This window comes from Linepithema humile, chromosome 7, assembly GCF_040581485.1.
Source record: "Linepithema humile isolate Giens D197 chromosome 7, Lhum_UNIL_v1.0, whole genome shotgun sequence".
Lineage (NCBI taxonomy): Eukaryota > Metazoa > Arthropoda > Insecta > Hymenoptera > Formicidae > Linepithema > Linepithema humile.
In genome coordinates, this window is record NC_090134.1 from 6,662,825 (window position 1) to 6,683,595 (window position 20,771).

Below are 20,771 nucleotides of genomic sequence, written 5' to 3' on the forward strand. Positions count from 1 at the left end.
TAGTTAGGGTTTAAGATAAGTAAACGTTTTTATAATGCACTATTTATTTTGTTAATGCATTTGCATAGTCTAATTTATTGCTACTTTAGCAATATGTAATTAAAAATAATTAAATGGATGCCACATGTATCACAAGATTGTCTTGACGGAACTGGTTAACTAATTATTACAGTAAATTTTTAGTATTCATTATCCGTTCTTTTTGCAAGATTATCTTAAATACTGTCTTAAAATATTATTATAGCTTTCTGATTGGTTCATAACATTTTAAAACTATATTTAAGACGATCTTAAGTATAAGAACGGACTGTGAATAGATTTGTGAATTTTGAGTTTGACGAAAAAAAGAAGTTGACAATTAGAAATAAATTTGCAATAAAAATAAATATGTAAATATAGAAATCCAAATTGTTATTACAATCCTTGTGGCACCATCTTGTAGCTGCTTCAGTAACATCCGTATAACTTAACTACAGCTGAACTAGTAAGCAAATTCGACCACGTTATTGTAGGTTTTTATTTTGGATAATTTACTAATTAAATACTCTTTTCTCGTAAGCATTATTTATAGAAAGAGAGCGTTAGAAGCATTTTATAAATTTAACTTTAGAAATTATGTAGTCCAGTGTATGTCTTCCGCGATTTTATGCTTCAGCAAAGCCACGTGGATATTATTGCAAATTATATTTATATTATATTATCGGAGAATATTGTCGCGTAATGCAGCACAAGTGCAACACAGAAAACAAAAAGTCAATGTACCATGGACTTGTGTATAGATAGAAAAAAGGGTGTAAATTTAATCGATAAATTTAGAGGTGTAAATTCAATCACGTGGTATAATATTTGCACCATAATTAACTTTTTGAGACTGTGAAATGCATAGTTTTAACTAATTTTCAATAATTATCGTAGTGTTAAAAATATTAATCATAAATATGAATAACAAATGACTTAAAATTGTCTTTTTCTTTTATTACTGCGAAAAATCGTCGATGGAAAAATCTGGAAAAATCTGGAAAAATCTGGAAAAATCTGGAGAAATTCCACATGTGATTATTTGTGCATAGCAACGCTTATTTGTGCATAGCAACGAAGTTTTATGGTCAGTTTCTCAGATAGGTACCTGTTAATTTGCGAAATTGATCATGCAACTTCGAGTACCAATAAATGTGTATATGCTGTCACTGTATAGATTTAATCCTTCACAAAATATCTTTCCAAATAATAAAATAAAATGTTTTTTTTAGTAAAATATTTCTTAGGTAGATCAGATTTTAAGTGATGCGCATGCGTGACTTTTCCAGATTTATGGGTAGATGCATCCACTTAGACCATGGGCTCGACAGAGTATCGCTTGTGCTGAACCAGTGAAGACGATCTTTTAACGACAGAATCGATATTAAACATAAAAAGGTAAGCCGCATATATAATTTTTTGCATGTCCGATTGAAATCTCCGAAACAATTGAAAAGCAGCCAACAGTTTTGCAATTATTTATATATTATTTTTATCCGGACCGGCGTTATTTATAAAAATAAAATTTTCGTTCTGAACACGTGAGTGCTATTTTTTCATACAATTGTATTCGTAACACATATTTGCATTTTCGAACAATTTTGATCAGCCCAAGGTTGATTAATGACTTCATTGCATCGTCTCCGCAATAAGAGATTTGAATTCATAGTGAAATAGTGATTAATTGATCCGAAATGAATCAAAATTTATTCACAGGAAAACGCTATAAAAACGTGGTTCTGCTTTGTACGTTTTGCACATTGCCGCGTGACACAGCGTGTGGCAATCGAAATAGTAATTGATAACGTTAGTTACGCGATCACGTGTTATCTAATAATCTCCAATTATATGATCAACAATAAAATATGTAACCGTTAATTTCAAAAAAAAATTCAGCTTTCTATATTATAGCATATTTACTATTGTATGTCGTGGCAAAACCAGAAGGATCGTTTTTTTCCACTACCTGCCTACCTGCTTACCTTTTTCTTTTTTGCACTTTTTCATCTTTCTCTTTCACTTGCTGTAGAAATACAAATGCAGAACAAATGTACGCGCACACTCACACTAAACGCCTTCCTTTTGTGTCAGTGATGTTACAATGGGATTCGTGGCCCCGAACACACATACCGAGAAGTTCTCATTGTCTCACATTTGCTCGGCTAGTAGAAGAAAGTCTATCGTTTTCTGTCTCATTTCTATCAAAGAGGTGATAAATTTAAAATAGTAAGCGTGGCCCAGCGAGTAAGGCGAGTAGTAAGAATATTAAAGCTCAAGATCTGCTTTTTGCAACTTTTTTCTTTTTTTCTACATTTGTTTTTAACAATCAAATAAATTATTAGATCATGTTTTCGGTTAAAAAATATTTTATACTTATTAAAAATATTTACATATATTAAACTAATAATTCTACGTAATACTGATAATACTGATTTGTTATTATCAATAGAAAAATAAAAAATTATTTTACAATTCTGCAACAAAGTTTATTTTTGTATTACATAAAATTACAATGGCACACAAACACAATTATATTAATTATAGCTTTCGGAATACTTTTTGAAATGAGAATCTTTACACACATTTGGATTATATTTATTGTAAAAACATTGAAACCCAATCGTATAAATCGGTACTATGCTTTCAATGTTTATGATAAATATCATTCAAATGTGTACAAAGATTCTCATTTTGAAAAAGATTCCGAAAGCTATAATTAATATAATTGTGATTGTGCCATTGTTATTTTATTAATAATTATAAATATTATAAATAACTTATAATTAATTTTATGTAATACAGAAATAAACTTTGTTGTAGAATTGTAAAATAATTTTTTATTTTTCTATTAACAATAGCAAAGTATTATGTAGTTATTAGTTTGACATATGCGAATATTTTTAATAGATATAAAATAATATTTTTTAACCGAAAACATTATCTAATAATTTATTTAATTGTACACTGTTAAAAACAAATGGAAAAAAGAAAGAAAAAGATTGCAAAAAACAAGGTCTTGAACACGTGACCTCTAATATTCTAGTCACTCGTCTTACTTACTTGGCCACGCTTGCTATTTGATATTTATCGCCTACTGTTACTGGCTCGGTAAAAGCGAGACGAAATAATATGTCTCCTCTCTTCTACTAGCCGAGCGCTGAGCGCACATGGACATTGTTCTCGGATTGTGTGTGTGCTCGGAACTGCGAAGCCGCGTTGCAATATCGCATCACTGTTTCACATTCTCTGTGTGAGAGAGAAGGAATTTTCGGACCACGCGTTTGCACGCGTTCACTCGTGTTGGGATATTATCCGTGAATATAACGAGTTTTCGGTGTTACATCTTTTTTTTTCTACATTTAAGTGTCGAGTACGTCATCGTGACGAATTTGTGTGTTGCTCCGTAGTGGATAACGGTATAACCGGGCGATCGGCGATCATCGCCGGTAGTATATCTTTGCCGCAGCTGGTTCGGTCTGACATGACACAAGAATCTGTAACACGTTAGTGCAACGTGGATACATTTACGCTGTAAAACATTGTGTGTACTTTGGTCGTTTCGCATGAATGTGTCTAACCACGAAGCGCGCTTGACATCAAGTATCGATCTGCAAATCGTGCACGTGTCTCATTGCGGTTCTGTTGATCGGAAACATAACCTAAATCGAACGCGTGGTTCGAATCGCTATCTTTTAATTATTTGTCAGATATTAACGTTTCCTTGATCAACGTATCGCAGATGTCGCAGATTCTGCAAGGACTTCCTACTGAAACGGAAAACTTTACTCAACTTTTCCCAACTTATGGAATTATTTATGAACTCTTCCCGGAAATTGTATCTGAGCAGGTAACGTATTGCAAGTAGATACGTAATTTTTTCGTAATTTAAAGTTTAAATAATAGGTATGCATATGTAAGCGTTCAACATAATTTTGATAAAATATTAAAACATTTTACTGATGAAGTTACAATTGAGTCTCACTAAAGCAAACTCTCACTAAAGTTGACAGCTGCTAGAGTAAGATTTTTTAGTACTATTTTTTTTACTATATTATATTTACCTAGCCATATATTTATAATAAAATAAATTATTTATTTATGTTAATTTACTAGAAGAAGGGTGGAAATTGAAAAGTACATCACTTAAAAGGACTTGCTTACTTCCAATAATTTTATTTTAGCGAGATATGACTATAATTTATTTATAAAACAAATATTGTAAAATTAAATTCAATAATAAAACTAATGTCTTCTAAAATGTTTACAATAAAATATGGCAATTAATATACTTATATTATAAAAAATTTATTTACAGGATTTAGTGGGAAAGCGGCAAGATACACTGCCAAGTTGGGCTGAAAGTGACTATATTAACTCGAGGAGTTTTAATTTAAATCTCCCAAGTTCTCTCGAGATCAATTATACTGAAGATATATCTAAAAAACCGTAAATTTCATTATACTTATTTAAAAATTATATATATGTATATAAATATATGTATGTATATATTTCTTTTTTTAATATTGTAGAGACACATTTTTATTTGCATCGGAAAGTGCAGTCGTTTCTAAAGAGAATGATAGTACAGAGAATTTTTCGAGGATTTTCTCAGACTCGCACTTGCAGAAACACATGGACAAAAAAGTTAATGATTCAATTGCTTTGCCTACTCAATCACCCCCAAAAGCTCCTGAACCTAAAAGAAGAAGTGCATATACTACTAAGAAAAATACAAATGCAACAAAGACACGAGGAAAGAAAGAAAATAAAAGAATTAAGCAAAATAAAAAGCAGGAAGAAAATATAAAAGTCAAGCAAGTTCAAAAGAAAGAAAATATAAAAATCAATCATGATCAAAAGAACCAAAATGCAGAAGTTAAACAAGAGGAATCAGAAGATTGTATAGATGTTGAAACAATACCAGATGAAATACCAGGTATTTATTAGTCAATTTATACAGATGTGTATAAAATTTTTAGATCAAAATGATTCATTTAACTAAAATTTATTTTCTATTAGTGCTACAAGCTCTTGACGTAGAGAGTTTGCTTGAACAATTTGAGGCTTCTGAAAAACAGGAAGTGTTACCAATTCAATGTAATAAAGCAGAGATCAAAAAGGATTCAATATCTTATATGAATTCTACTAAAACACAGCAAGTAACGAAGAATGAAGATCAGAATAACATGCCAAAGAAATCTCCGCGAACTTGCATTCCACAGCAAAACTCACCACCGAAAGAAGTAATTGATAGGATAAAGGTAATTAATTAAATAAATATTATAATTTATTACAATAATATGCAAATAGGAAAGGATGATATTATTTTTCTTCGTGTGCTTAAATTTGAACATTGACAACTTCTCGCAGATCAAATTTACCATCATTGATATGCTAGACTACCACACAAATCAGCACGCTATGATCACGCCTTTATTATAATTGTTTTCTTTTTTTTTTTAATTTTAGGCATCAGCTCCGAAGAAACATATTTCTATAATACCAGCCATGCCAAAAACTACGAAACACTGTGAAACAACTAGAAAACCTGTAGCAAATTGTAATAAGAATATAAAGGCATATAAAGAATGTGAAGTAAGTTTCGCAATAAAATTATACTATGACAATATTTCCTATTATGTAAAATTTGCACGACTGTTTGTCTCGGATACGGATCACTTATGAAATATTCAACAACATATAATTCATCAATTGTAAATGCTTCTTTTTAGTTAATAGCGAAGACAGTAAGACCAAGGAGTCCAAATATTTGCAGGGTTCCGATAATTGGAGACCATGATTATTGCAATCCAATTCTTCCTAGTACGAAACACTTGCTTAGTAAATATTGTAAGTATGATAGTTTATTGCTGAAAAAAACTATTACATTTAAAAGTAATAACTCTTTTATTTATTTTTTATAGGTTCTAATTTAAAATTGAATCAAACTAAAGTGATAAGAAATAAGATTTACAATGAAACCAAAGAACATGACAGTAATTCGAAGGAACAACTTCATCACTCTACCAGACTCGAGGAATTGCCTTGTAGTACTGATCCGAAATTGGCTAAAACTAATGTATTTAATAAGATTGAAAAACAAGCAACTTTTACCTTAACGATCACAAAAACAGATGGAACCAACGACATTGCTGCTGAAAATAAATACAAGTGTCAGAAGATTCCCTTAGAACAATCTCAAGAAAATAATTTATCATCCATGAAAAATGTGGACGCTCCAAATAAATATTCTAAAAAAAGATCTGTTATAAATGAAGTGAAGATTCGCTCTGCTTTGGCTGCAAGCATTATAGAATCACGGAATATGCAAGCGAGTGGTAAAATACAAATGATGTCCGTGTTAAAAAAACCACCAAATATATCACAGTCTTCGCTTTTAAAGAGTAACTCTAGTGAAAATGTAGCGTCCATTCCAAGCAATATGAACAAGTATCTTGAACGAGTACAGGATTTAATCGTACAAAATACTTCAGAATCGCCATCACACGAAGAAAAAAAGAAACAGCCTCGTAAAAAATTGAATTTGGCAGAATATCGAAATAGAAGAGATCTAAATAGTAATAATAAAACGAATTCTCTGGCACAATCCACAACATGGAAGTATGTTTATCATGCTTTCACTATGACAGAGCCGATTAAAGACAACTTTAACAATCCAATTTGGTCCGAAAGAGAATTTATAATGGAAGAATCAGATATCGAAAAAACAAAGAACAAGGCAAAATTACAAACTCGTAGTATAGGAATACAAACATATGAAACTGTCTTTGAATTTTCAAAGTCATTGATCGTAGAAAAAAGTGAAGAAGTCATTGTAGAGGGAAGCGAAGAAAGGTAACGTATTAAAACCTATTATTAATACACTCTTATTGTATGGAAGTGAAGATTTATTAGATTTTACAATAAAATTTCTTTTTTTTTATTCTAAAAGTCACTAGGCGAATTGATGTATTTGATTTGTATAATGACATATGCACAATAATAACTGTATATGCATTGTCGAAAAAAACAATTTTATCTCAGTTTATCTTAATATATCTTATTATATCTCAATATATCTCAGTATAACCTTCCTAAAACAGTTCACTGTAAAATCTTACAAATCTCGCATGTTCTAATTATTATATTATAATAACTTATGCAATATTACAGGAAAGAAAACGACATAATAATAGAAAACATAAACGAAGAAAGTCCCAGCAATAAACATAATCTTTCTAACAGTTTAAGTAAATCTAGTTTGCAAAGCAAGACTAAGCGCAAGAAAAGTAGAAGCAGAAGTAAAAGTAGAAGTAGAACTAGCATTGGAAACAGACCTGGGAGCAAAAGTAGAAGTAGGAGCAGATCAATAATAATCATAGATACAGATGATAGTGAAAGCGAAAGCAGCAACAGAAGTAGGAGCAGGAATAGGAATAGCAACAAGAACAGGAACAGGAACAGGAACAGGAGCAAAAGTAGGAGCAAGAGCAGGAGCAAGAGCAAGACCAGGACCAGTACCAGGACCAGGATAGGGATCAGGATCAGGACCAAAAGTAAATCCAGGAGCAGGAGTAGAAGCAGAACAAGAACCAGGAGCAGATGCAGAAGCATAAGTAGGAGTAGGAGTAGGAGTAGTAGAAGTAGAAGTAGAAGTAGAAGTAGATCCCGCAGACACAGCAATACTCGTCGACGAAAACTGAGTCATCGACGCAGCTCTGTTAGTTCAATGAGCAGTTGGTCATCGCAATCGCGGTCATACGGAACATCTATTTCTAGATCAAGTTCCAGATCCAGAACTTCCTCACACTATCACTCCAGTTGTTCAAGGTGAGTAAAAGATAAATCTGAATACATTGAAAATTTCTAAATTATTCATTGAATAATTTGAAAATTTCTATTTTTAACCTCTCCATTGTCAGCTGATAGTTTCTGAATTAAATTATTTTATCAGTAATCATTTACTTTGTTAATCAGAACTATACAATGTACAAAATTAAAGTTATTTTACGAATAAAATTGGTTTAAGTAAGAATATAGATTTTTTAAAAGAAAGAACGATGTTCTCGTAGGTCTTCTTCTGATTCCAATTTTGGAAGAAATAGATGGTCAAATTACCATAGAAACGATAACGCCGAACGCGAGAGAAATTTTGATAAATACCAGAGACAGTCTTACAGTCATCGTGTCTATAGAAATTTGAGGTAAAACATATTTTATGAAATACAAACTTTAAAAACTATTTAAAAACGAATTTAATATATTTCCTACTATAGTCTGCTATCATTATGTTGATTTTATGTAGTGATCGTCAATTAAAGAGTTTATTTTCTACTATCGACTAACAAATTTGAGCAGACAAGGAAAGTTAAAACTTTTTTTCGTCACATTTGTAATTTAATGTTATTAGATCATCACCGAAGCATTCCTACGATAGATCCTATGATTCTGATCGGTTCTACAAAGAGACGAAGAGAAAAGATGTAGAGCAACGTAAGATACTTTACGTAGGTCGTCTAAACGAAGGGGTCACTAAGGCGGACTTGACCAATAGATTTGAAATGTATGGACCCATCAAAAATATCAGTCTCCACTTTAATAAGAACGGGTATGTATTTTTTACTTCAATCTCTTCTCAACTCTTTGACTGCGAGACATTTAAAAATAAACGTGCACGCTGCGTACGAGTAAACTAAAATAACAATTGTTTCTGTATAGAAAGTACTTTTTTCTGCGTTGCACAGATTGTTTTCACATTTAAAAAAAACTTATTGCAAATAAAACCTTTTTTGTCAATATTTTATATTTTACGAGCATTTATAAGCGTGTCGATAGCAGTCAGAGATCAAATAATGCTTATTAATTCATTAATACTTATTTACAAATGTATAATTTGTTTCAGCAATAACTATGGTTTCGTCACTTTTGAGCATAGAGCTGATGCTTATCACGCCAAAGAGCACGGTAATGACGATCCATCTTTACCTAGATATGATTTATCCTTTGGTGGCCGTAGAACTTTTTGTCAAGATACGTATACAGATCTTGGTAAGAATCGATCGTATTATATATACATATATATATATATATTTATACAAAAGTTTTATCATCTTGAAGTTGGAAATAATTTATATTTTCTTTCTAGATAATATGTCGAATAGTTCATCAATTAACAGACTACCTCAAGCAGACGAGCAATCTTTCGATTATCTCTTGCAGAAAGCACAAGCTCGCATGAAAAAGAAAGTTTGACATACGTACTATCTAATAATTATAGATATAATTTGAATTAGGACAACATATTATTATTAATATATAGTTAGTAGGGATAGGATAAAGTATATTCCGAACAGATCGGTTCCGTAACTGTACGTGCTTACAAAAGTGTAAGCTATAATATTTACGGGACCAAATGTCTCAAATTGAAGACATAAATCCACCCTTAGACAAACTTACGAAAATGTAAGTTGATATGTATAATGGGACTAAATGTTTTAAACCTAAAGATGGTATAATGATACCATTCTTTAGATGGTCTACGACGGACGTCGAAGTCGTTCTACGAACGTCTATGTCGTTAACTTATGTTTTACATTCAAAATATTTGGTCCTTTGTATAGCTTGCATTTTTGTAAATCATCATTAAGCCGGTATCTCACAACTGGTGGTTTATCATGACTCGTGACTTGCTTAATATAGGTACTTGCATATGCTCGATTTGCAAAATGATAAGCAACAAGCTATAATAAGCCGTGCATCAATGCACATTAACTTGTGACAATTCGCGGCTTGGATAGTTTGTTCATTTTCAATTCATCGAGCTTAGTTTGAAATAGATAGTAAAACTACAATACATATATTTTTCGATAAGCCTATGCAAGCATCGAAAAGCAAGTCACGGTTCAACGGCGCGCGATTGGCGGCTCGTGGCTCGGAAAGTTTGACTTTGACTTGAGACTTATTTTCCGATACTCAACGGAAAGCCTTAAGCCACAAGCAATGGCAAGTTACCCTATCTTACGATTTGTGAATGATTTGTTGTAGCTTGCCTCGACGAGTCTCTACCAGCTATGAAATACTGGCTTTAGACAGTCTACATAGATATATTGGATTATATTATTTCATTAAATCTATTATAAATAATAGATTTAACGCAAATTTAGTATATTTTCCAAATCTAAACTGTTGCTAACATTTGAATATGTTTTGGTTTAAATCTATTACCTGTAAGTAATAGATTTAAATACTGAATTTGATCCTATCCCACAAGGAACAGTGCATTTTAGTACTGTTTCTTGATAGTATAATTCTTGATAGTGTGTATTGGGGACGTGCGAACACCCGAAATTTTCGGGTATCTGATGTTTGATTCGAACTTCTTACCCTAAATCTTTCGGGTATTCGGTATCTTGTTTTAATCGAATCTAATCTAATTTTTTGTCAGCAATGATGAATGTTATCGGATTTTCGATTCTTTCCGAATTAGAAATAAGATTCGGTTAATTGAAAATATTCAAGTTAACTGAACTTAGTGAGTACCTGAACTTAACAACGCCATTCGAATCGAACCTTATTAGTATCCGCACATCCCTAACAGATACAATAGTTCCCGAATAAGAATATAATATAAGTTCCCACATATTTTTCACTGTTTAGGAACCGAAAGATACTCTTCCTGCATTCCTGTATTCCTGTATTTCCTATCCGAGCCTTACCTGAATATCAGCCCGCATATCGACTTCAAGGATTATGTGATACCAAATAATGAGGTTGGCTGTATGAGATGGTTTCCTTTGAGGTATGAGATATGTAGTATTATCTTGTTTTTTCTTATTATCCTATTTTCGTCCTCGGTGATCCGAAGAGATTTATGAATTAGTTCCTGAGAAACAGATAAACCGCAATTAGCAATTGAAGTCATCAGTCAGTTTCGAACAAATTCTTGTATTCCGGGAACTATTGTATAATGACGAAAGGCAATATTCGCCTTGATGTAAATACATAATTCTTTTTAAAGTTTTCAGAAATATGTGAATATTCAGGCATGAATTCGAATATTCATATCTAAGGCATTTTAAATGCGTACATCGAGTTTTTTTATAGATTCTTTGACCATATGTCGTAATGTTATTTATTGCTACCCTCATGATTATACACTTTATAATCGTTTTAAGCTTTTGGATATTGCTCCGCTCCGTATATAATTATTTTTTTATGTGCTCCGCCTCGTATGTAATGCTTTTTTATGTATTTCCTTTTTATAATTTAAAATTAGTCAACAATTTTTACTGCCTTTTGTCAGAGTTGAAATTTCTTTGTTGTTACCGATGATAGTATTGACTAATTTTGATTTATAAAAAGAAATACTTAATAAGAAATTGTATTTCACTTTGATCACAAAACAACCATGTACGTATGTATCAATGATTAAATATACATATTCAAATCATGTATATTCTGATGTTTACTACTCTTTTTTTCTATTGCTTCTTTAATTACTGTCACATTTCTAATTTTTTACAGAAGCAAGAAACAAATCATAAAAATTTACATCAATAATTTACATGAATAAATTACAATTAATATATAGTTGTACAATAGTGATAACTTGCTTTTATGACTGTAAACAGCTGATAGTATATACTCGAAGTTCTTTGCCATCCAAGGATGTGAGAGTGATTGTTGTTTCATACAATAGAGGAGTTGTTGGTAAAATATGCGCAATTATTGGAATTTGCTGATTGGACGGTCTCACATCTTGATTACATATATGTATGTTAAAAAGGTATCTCAGATTTGTTTCTGTATATTTAATATATAGAATTAATTCACAAACAAAATATAAAAATAAATTATGGTGGTAAATTTTTAATTTTATTTACCTTGAATAGTGATATATTCTGGTACAACAAGGGGACTCAATTTGTCAGAAATCGTTACTTTATACGTGACCGTGGTGTTAAAAATATGGACAAATTCCAAAGCCGCGGAATCATCATCATCTCTCATCAACCATCGTATTAAACATAATTCAATGTATGTACCTGGAATCGACAACAAAAGAAAAGATCAAAAACTGAGTACAAATAGATTAAGAAGACGCGGCGGAAATGCGTTTTAAAATTTTTCGATATTCTACATGTTAAGTAATTTATTAAAACGACATACTCGAGTATTGGGACAAAAATTTGGCCCAAAACTGGCGTTCTCTAGAATCAAGAGTTTTCTCAAACATTTTGACCACGCATTTCCAAAACTGAGAATTTCGCGATGGTATAGGCAGGTTAATGTTAAACGGACAAGCATCTCTTATGCTTCGCGAATCGGAGCAAACACATTCCCCTTGAGTCGTCCACTCGACGACGATGTGATCATTGACAGATGTTTGCCAAATCGAGTTTATCTGTAATGATTATAACAAACATATGGAGAATTTCACAAAGCAGTTGATAACATTTTCAGTTCACTAAATATATTTTGATTTAATCTATTTTCGAATAATATTTTTGCTTATAGACCCGTTTTCGTACTTTTAAATATCATAAAACAACTTGCTTATATTTCAGCTCACTCACTTGGATAATAAAGTCACCCGTCTTTGCTTGGAAGATCAACCAAAAAGTTTGATGCTTAGCTACGATACATGCTACAGTGATCGACAAATTCGCTTCTGATGCACCTTCAGTAACGATCAATGATTTATGATTCAAGAAAAGTCTCCGCGGTATTTTTCTAGCACGTAATTCGCACCATTGTGTCATTTTTAGAATCGCTAAAAATATTCACATTATTACTGTATCATAATTGATAATTATGACGTGAAGAACATAAGTTGTTTCAGGGTATATTAATTATAGAATGCAAATATTAAAATGCTAACACACAGTTTTTTCAAATAGAATTTGTTATGTTATATATTCCTTTTAAAATTAATATTTAAAAAAATATGACTTTAAAAGTATAACGTAAAAATTTTCAACTAATTTTTTATTGTCTTACAGGGATGGCTCGGCCGTTCTTCCGTCATCCATATATCATACTCTGCCGCGTTTCGATAAGGTACGTTGATTCTGAGATTTATGTCAACGATTTTATACAGTTTGCTGCGTATAACATACTCGTTTGTTATTTTCAGATTATCGACGTAACCCTCCAAGACGATAGTCTGATTTCTCCCGAAATATGGTCCAACAGCACGTCCGCAGAGCAACAAGTACGCTGTTAATAAGTTGATATTTGGCATTACAGGTAAGAGTTTGAACTTTATCTTGACAACGAAGTTAGTTACTGTAGATCAAATTTGGCGAAACACTTTGTATGATTCCCGAGGTAAATCGAGTCAGAAAATCATCCGAAGTGTTTGGTTTACCTTTGCTTTTCTGTATTTTCTTGGCATGAAACTGTATTTGCACTTGGCCGGAGCCGTGCGCGTTCAAACGCAAGATCGAGACGGGCTTTAAAACAGTGAAGAAACAATTGGCATTGCTTAGGAATGACAATAAATAATATACGGTCTTATCTGTCGGATTCGACACGCTTATTTGTTTGGTTACAGTTTCGGATAGCGGGCAGCTAAATTTTATCTGTAATAAAAACGCGAAGATATTAGTCACGAATTGTATGCATTACATAGAGTCATACACATTTTAGTTATCAATCAAGATATTATATTTAGAAAATAAAATACTTAGAAAATGATATTAAATTATGTAAATTGTACAAACCTTGGCGCAAGGTATATATGTCGGCAAAGCTTGAAAAAGATGGACGACTAGCATTAACATTTGTACTTGATTCGGATTAATTACTTGTATCGGCGTAATTATAAAGCCAAGTCGTATCTTTCTCCAAGCGGTGACCAAGCAAATAGCATTATGCAATGCCTAAATTGATAGAATTGTATGAAAATTACACAAAATAATTTTTTATCATATATATTTATTATCACGTATCTGACGTTACGCTTAAAAAATTGAAAATAGATTAAACCTGAAATTTTAATTTACAATCTTTATTTAGTTCTCATTGATCAAATTTTTGAGGCACAATTTTAATCTTTAACGTATAATTTGATCTTTAATTATATTATTAAAGCGGTTTTAGCGTTAGATTACCTCTTCTTTATTTCTCGGACGAATATATAAATTGCTAAAGCACTCGTCGATGAGGAAGGGACAGTAGGACGCGGTGACCGCAATCAGGATCAGACTGTCCGACAAATCGCGATGAAAATTCTGAATCGCGCGATATTCGGTCACATCCTGCTTCTCCCGCGGATTCAAGATCACACGGCGATCGGTCATCCAATCTTGCGCGCGTTGTTGCTCGTAATGAAATTGCAGCCAATTCAGCAGAAATTTTTCTTCCGGACATTGGTCACCGGGGGTGAGTCTATCGTTCGGCAGATTCGCAATACTATGAATGGCTCTCTCGTGAAGTTCGTACTGCCTTGGCAAACTGGAAAGCGTATCCATTCAATTAGAAGCCGGTCGTCGATTACGTGTAATAGTGCGAAATAGCGGACCTCGTTGTAGACGACACCATCGATTCCCGATACATCGCGGACTTTCTCGAGGAATACGTCGTGACGAGCGGCAACGCTCGAAATTTATGCTCGTGTATTCCACGGAGCACAAAACACTTATACGTCTGCAAAATTACATCCAACCAAGATTGCTCGCTTTGCCGTTCGAATGATTGCCGCGACAACTGCTCGCATTGCGAGCGCATTACATCAGATTTTCTTTTTTGCGCCTGTAATATAGTTGACTGCATTTTCGAAAACAAAATTACGATTTAAATTCTTTACGTTACGGTCTTCAATTATAAAGAGCTCGAAGCTAGCAGCTCATAACATACTTACATTATTCTGTATGATGTCAATGCTAATTAGATAATCGTCGTAATGTAGGAGAAATTGCGGCGAAACGTGAACTAAATACGCTCCTCGCGATAGAAGAAAGTCGAGTATCTTCTCGTACAACTCAAGAACATAACTGACATAACTGACTCTCTCAATGTCGTTTTCGGGTAACAATTGCTTCAACCTTAAAGAAACAATAATGTATTCAGAGAAACGCGTATACAAATGAACGAATATCACAATATTACTGCTCTTTCAGATAAAGGCGAATGTCCGATCCTACGAGCGATTCCAGCACGTCGACAAATGATGGCACAGTCGCATTATTTTTACGTTTAAAAACTCTTGTATTAGATTTTCTCTTCACGTAGATGTTCAGAAATGCTGCCGTGATGCCGTGAGGAATGTTTGGATAGAAATGAAATTTTAACACGTCCGAATACATCCATTCTTCCATTATCGTAATTATTCTTTGTATATATTTCTCATAGCTGTCAAACAGACGTGCATAAGATAGAATCGTTTTATTTATATAATATTTACATATTTATTTTACCTATTTTGATTATCGGTGGGAGGAGAAAGCAATAATTTTTCAGAGAAAACGTGCATGTGATTCTTCGCTTCAGAATCGATAGATTCTGGAATATTTGTATTCTGGAACGCAGAATATCTTTTGAGATTCGATATTTGTCTACCGTTATCGTCCACTGTCCATTTTTTATCTCTCTGCACATTCTTGTCGTCTATTTTATTATTATTGCCGTTTATCTCGCCATTCCAATGTAATTTCGAATCTGTTATTTTTGCGACGCTATCGTTCGGATTACCGAAATGCGGATCAGTAATGCTTGATCTCGCCTGAATTTAAGCAAACATATATGAATAAAATATAGAGCAAAGGATTTCTTATCTTCCAAAAAAGAACACAAATCAAGATATTTCGTTATAGATAAAAATAAAGCACATAATTCTATAAAAGAGATTATAGAAAATGTTATGAAAAAGTATAGAAAGATAAAGCAAAATTATAGCGGCTTTAATCTGCGCTCTGCAGTGTCTGTTACAATAGCAAGTGGATAAAATAAGAAAATAGAAACATACGTGTTTATATATATTAAAAATATCTTCATTGTTGAGAGTATTCTTGTCCATTCCGTTGTCCGATAATGTCAATGAACGCGAAACACTTTTTTCCAAGTGCTCGGCTCTCGCACATGTATCATCGAAGACAGACATATTTATCGGGTACATGTACGTTGTTAACAGACAGTTGTCTGCTGTAGCGTAAACTCTTAAAAAACCCACAGCGACCGCATGGTTGTCCCAAAACTCAATTGTTGTGCACAACGACACCGACCGATCACTCTTGAATGTTATTTTCGCTTCAAGTTCCACGTATCTTTTTGCATAAAAATATTTACGTAAAATATTATTTTTACGTACAGAAAGCTTGATATAAACAGAAAAATATAACATTCCTGCTACCATATAAATGAATTAAAAAAATACATTGAATATACAGAATAAAAAATTGATAAAATTAGAAAATAATAGCGATTTGCAAATTAGCGCAAAAGATGGCACAGCAAGAGGAGCGAATTTTGAGAACAAACGCATTTCTAGCGAGTAACAGATTGGAGGCGAACTTTAATGATAAGCAAATATCTAATACCGGAAAGTTTTGAAAATGATGGAAATTGCGAAAGAATGATCCAACTCACGAACAAGCAGGAACGATAGTGCTGTTCGGGAATTCGATGCGTAACAACTCGTCTTTGTAATCCCCGCAGCATCGCGACGTCGTCGGAAAGTTCGGTCGTATAAACGCCGCATTATCAAAGTGCCTCGCTCGGATCCTGAACTTTTCCTCTATCGCCGTACCGAGAGGAACAGGCGTAAAATATATCTCCGTCGGCTCGATGTCGATCGAACTGGCGGGAAACTCGCCCTCGAGACGTAATTTATTGAACACGCCGTCGTCGAGCTCGCCGCGAACGTATATCGGCGCCTCGGCACTAAAGCTGCCGCGTTTTCTCGGCTTGAACTCCAGAACAAAGAAGACGCTGCCGCCAGGACGTAAGGTACATTCGATCGAATCAGATGTTCTTCTGATCTCCGCACCGCGGGACCACTCGATAGCGAATGGGCAATCAATCTCGTTAAATTCTTCGATATTTATCGACACCGCTATATCCCTCGGCTTTATCCGATTCTCTATAGATAATTCATCGCGCAACTGGTGATAAAAAATGGAAAAATTAGTATAAAGTTTCTTAATAAAATATTGAAGTATTTTCAGCCATAGATAGTAAAATTTGAAGGGAAAGAGTATTCAATCTGATTGTAAAAAATATTGCCTTCTACACTGCTTTTTATATTTCTATCCTAATTTTTTATATTCTCATCGGCGTTTATAGAACTTACTTCGTTAGTCTCGAGATTGAATCTAAACAGAAGTTTGTTGAAATATTCAACACGACCAGCAACGGTGCAATCGATAGATACCGTGGGTAGCTTATCAGGCAACGGTGTCATAGTAAACCCCGATAAATTTGCGTAATGAGTTTCGTGTGCTTTCAGAAACTCCGATGGCTTAATACTCTTAGGATTCAGCATCGACACCGGACCAAGCAGCTGATTCATCACCATCGGCAAATAGAAAGCGTAGCTGGCCAAGTCGACCGGTTGAAAGTGTAAGTAGAGACTTTGACTTGCGCCTGGGGCGATGCTTATACCGTCCGTACCTTTCCATTTATTAGATATAAATTGCGGTGAAAACTACTACTGAGTTTCTAATTAATATTATGAATTGATGCTTCTTTTAAGAAAATATCAGATATTTTCTACTTTACTATTTTTAAATGTTACTGAACTTGCCTATGTCCGAATTTTTGCTGTTCGCCGACAGAGAGACGCGAAATTCGGGATATTCTTCTAGTGGAACGTGCAGTTGTAACGTTGTCGTTCCAATATTTGTGGCTGTTAGCCGATGAATCTGGGAAGTATCAATATTGACGCGATTCATGTTTATTTGTTGCGGTAGAATTTTCAATTGCGGAAATGATACATTGCCGCTTATCGTGTACCGCAACTGTAGACGTTCTTGAATCCTAACGACGATTGCAGTGGAAAATTGACAGCACACGCCGAATTTAAGATGCACCTAGCGTGTAATCGCAAGTATTATTTTTGTATAACGATATATATCGATGACTAAGGCAGAACATAATACCTCGAAGATCGCGATACCACGTGGCGATATTTTTCCCCGCAGCGGATTAACGCTGCAGCCGCGTATCAACGATGCGCTATCCACCTCGTACAACACCTCGTTAAATTCGAAATTTTGAAGAACTGCGATCACTTTGATCGGCAAATTGAGCGGTATTTCCCCCACGCTCGCACTGTCGGTCATAAATTCAACTTTTGGCACGACTCGCGGTGCATTGAATCGCAGAGACACGTAATTTTCGTTTTCACACTTCATTATCGCTTGCACATGAGTAACCTTAGCGTCATTCGGCTTATAATACACGTAAACGTATAAAATAGTGTTACCGCGTATGACACCTGATGTCGGTTCTACGTAGAATCCAGACATCGTCGGCACTTCCCAACTGCAACAAATTTTAAAACTTTATAACTATTCTACAGCATCTTTAAAACTCATCAAAAGATCGAAAAAGAGAAGTTTAACAAAAGACGTATACTTGTTAGCGCAATTAATTTTTTTAATAATTGCTCAGAGAGAACAAAATAATGTTACCTAAAATGCGTTTTCGCTTCTAATTTGTTTGTAATTCGAATAACAGAGGCTATTGGTCTGTATGTTTCTTCACTCAGCCATTCCTTACCGAGATCAATCTCGCTTTTGTCAACGTACAACTGTTTGCGCACGACGTCAGCGATAATATTGAGCTCGAAGCAGTGATTATCGTTAATCACGTAATTGATGTACCCGTTAAACTTGCCAATTCTGTCCGCGAAATACTCAATCAGTCTCGTTATTGTCGAGTTCGGTTGCAAGATCATCAAGTCACCCTCTGGGAAGCGAATGCACGTCGATAAACTTTCTAATCGTATCATCACCGGGATGTCGTTCGTGTTCTTAACAACCAACCGATGATAGTTGAAGCTATTGGATGCTACCTATCAATCACTCAATTTTCGTAATCATTTTGAAGAGCATTTTATCGAAATTACCGCTCTCTTATTCGATATTTTATATTTACATCTTAGATTACTTACCATGCCGAATATGAAAGTGATTGGATAAATATGGATTCTGTATATTTGTAAGGGCGATAATGGCATCAATACAATTGCCTTGGTTGTGTTCGATTTTTGGAATAGAGATTCGCTCACGCATTTCACAAATCCATCGATTTTCAAATCGTTTTTATATAATGATTTCCATTTAGGCGAACGAAGAAGACGTTTCATAATTTCCTCATCGTCATCTGTTGCTTTTATTGCCGGCAAACTCCTTTTGCCTTTACCGAAAAGCCAAATCAATTTTTGAAAACGTTAGACGATACAAACTTGTATTAATTACTCAATATTGACTTACTTAGAAGATCGTTTTTGGACTTGAAAATAATATTCACCATACATTTGACGGAGTAGCTTCCAACTTTGGTCTTTTCGAGGCATCGTCTCGACGCATCCGAATTGTAAGAATGCGCTATGACATCAAAGACCAAGTTGAATGCAGATTTGACTGTAAAGAATATTTTAGAATGTAAAATTTATTGTTTAAAATATATTAAGCAAAAGGGAGAGCTGAATAGAAATGTCCGAAATATTTTCGATACTTTTAAGTATTCAGAAAAAATTATATGATTTAAAGTAACAAATATGACAGGAAACAAATTTTTCAAATCATATTTTTGAGATTTTATTTATATCGCATTATGTAATTTAAACGCTTATCATATTTAAAGTATAAAAAAAAATTTTGTAATAATTACTGCTCTCTTTGCCGCGAACTTTAATCAGAACTTCGATCGATTCTTTCGACTTGAGCCGTATCCAATTCGGATAACAGCGTGCAGCTGCGTTCGGTGCATATTTTAAACATATCGGTGCAACGGCAGAAGAATTTGTCAGGCGAAGAACACGCTGTGACATTTGACCGACAATTAAATCACCGAAATAGAGAGTATCGGGCTCGAATTGCAACTGTACAGTCTCCATTTTACCGTAAAGACAGAGCTTTATTACGTCATAAGTATCTGAATTTGATTCGCAGGACGTTGATAAAGAAGAAGTCTCCATCACTGTTTCTTCTGTTAAAACCAAATGGCCAATTGTTTACATCAATTATACAATTATTCAATACAAAATTGCTTATTGAAAAGAAGATAAACCGTATTAATACATTCTAATGCATAAATTGTTAAAGAGTCACTCACGTATATAAATTTTTTGTGGTGAATTTTCTGTGTTTATCGTAGAATCCTTTGCAGGATCAATCCCTGTAGAATTATCATTAAAATAAAAAATTTATAATTAAGAGAATTTCAGATGGACAGATGGAACTTTCTATATAATACTGAAAGAAAAATATGAAAGTCTTGCTTATATTAATAATACACAATGAAGAAAAATCAACGCACTCATATCTTCTGATTCTATACAATGCACTCGAACTATCCGAATAAATGCCATAAAATCTCCGTTTTCTTGAGTTTGACATTTATTTTTACATTCTGTCCGCTGTTTGTGTTCGCATTTTTGTTTCCGTTGCATTGACGTGTTCGTTGGCGAAAATCTATTATTTTTTTTATAATGTACAACACATTCATCTCTTTTACGACAGATTCGACTTTATGCAATAACCGCACTCACTTTACTTCAAAGATGATACCTTGAAATGGATTTATAT

At 33.6% G+C, this 20,771-nt stretch overlaps 2 protein-coding genes across 5 annotated transcripts in view; one reads left to right on the top strand and one right to left on the bottom strand.

Moving 5' to 3' along the window:
- Positions 1–11,471, top strand: part of LOC105667634 (uncharacterized) — a 70,234-nt gene extending 58,763 nt beyond the window's left edge. For 3 of the 4 annotated variants that reach the window (XM_067358807.1, XM_067358808.1, XM_067358806.1), the window contains 13 exons: positions 1,308–1,416; positions 3,758–3,865; positions 4,334–4,464; positions 4,548–4,954; positions 5,038–5,279; positions 5,488–5,613; positions 5,751–5,868; positions 5,943–6,873; positions 7,192–7,848; positions 8,091–8,222; positions 8,429–8,626; positions 8,921–9,066; positions 9,164–11,471. In XM_067358807.1, the coding sequence (XP_067214908.1) occupies positions 3,758–3,865; positions 4,334–4,464; positions 4,548–4,954; positions 5,038–5,279; positions 5,488–5,613; positions 5,751–5,868; positions 5,943–6,873; positions 7,192–7,848; positions 8,091–8,222; positions 8,429–8,626; positions 8,921–9,066; positions 9,164–9,270 (3,303 nt within the window). In that variant the 5' untranslated portion in view covers positions 1,308–1,416 and the 3' untranslated portion in view covers positions 9,271–11,471. Of the gene's footprint in view, positions 1–1,307; positions 1,417–2,989; positions 3,866–4,333; positions 4,465–4,547; positions 4,955–5,037; positions 5,280–5,487; positions 5,614–5,750; positions 5,869–5,942; positions 6,874–7,191; positions 7,849–8,090; positions 8,223–8,428; positions 8,627–8,920; positions 9,067–9,163 lie in introns of those variants that run through there. The other variant, XM_012359546.2, reaches the window with a different exon arrangement.
- Positions 4,622–20,080, bottom strand: LOC105667578 (cilia and flagella-associated protein 47-like). The gene is made up of 21 exons (XM_067359025.1): positions 20,035–20,080; positions 19,455–19,604; positions 19,133–19,377; positions 18,651–19,033; positions 18,117–18,501; positions 17,762–18,047; positions 17,309–17,628; positions 16,606–17,120; positions 15,986–16,283; positions 15,438–15,742; positions 15,130–15,372; positions 14,882–15,065; positions 14,543–14,787; positions 14,133–14,475; positions 13,743–13,901; positions 13,388–13,601; positions 13,018–13,236; positions 12,594–12,790; positions 12,187–12,421; positions 11,901–12,062; positions 4,622–10,900 (listed from the first exon to the last, which is right to left on the bottom strand). Exons 1-21 carry the CDS (start codon positions 20,078–20,080, stop codon positions 10,887–10,889), a joined length of 5,148 nt encoding a protein of 1,715 aa, XP_067215126.1. The 3' UTR covers positions 4,622–10,886.
- Positions 20,081–20,771: the final 691 nt, after the last annotated feature.

Bases quoted from the DNA above. Each gene is read 5' to 3' on its own strand.
- LOC105667578 (XM_067359025.1), bottom strand. From the start codon at position 20,080: ATGGAGACTGTACAGTTGCAATTCGAGCCCGATACTCTCTATTTCG. The intron at 18,502-18,650 runs GTAACATTATTT...AATTTGTTGCAG, and splicing joins GAAGCGAAAACGCATTTTAG to TTGGGAAGTGCCGACGATGT. The intron at 12,422-12,593 runs GTGAGTGAGCTG...TAATCATTACAG, and splicing joins CGGGTGACTTTATTATCCAA to ATAAACTCGATTTGGCAAAC.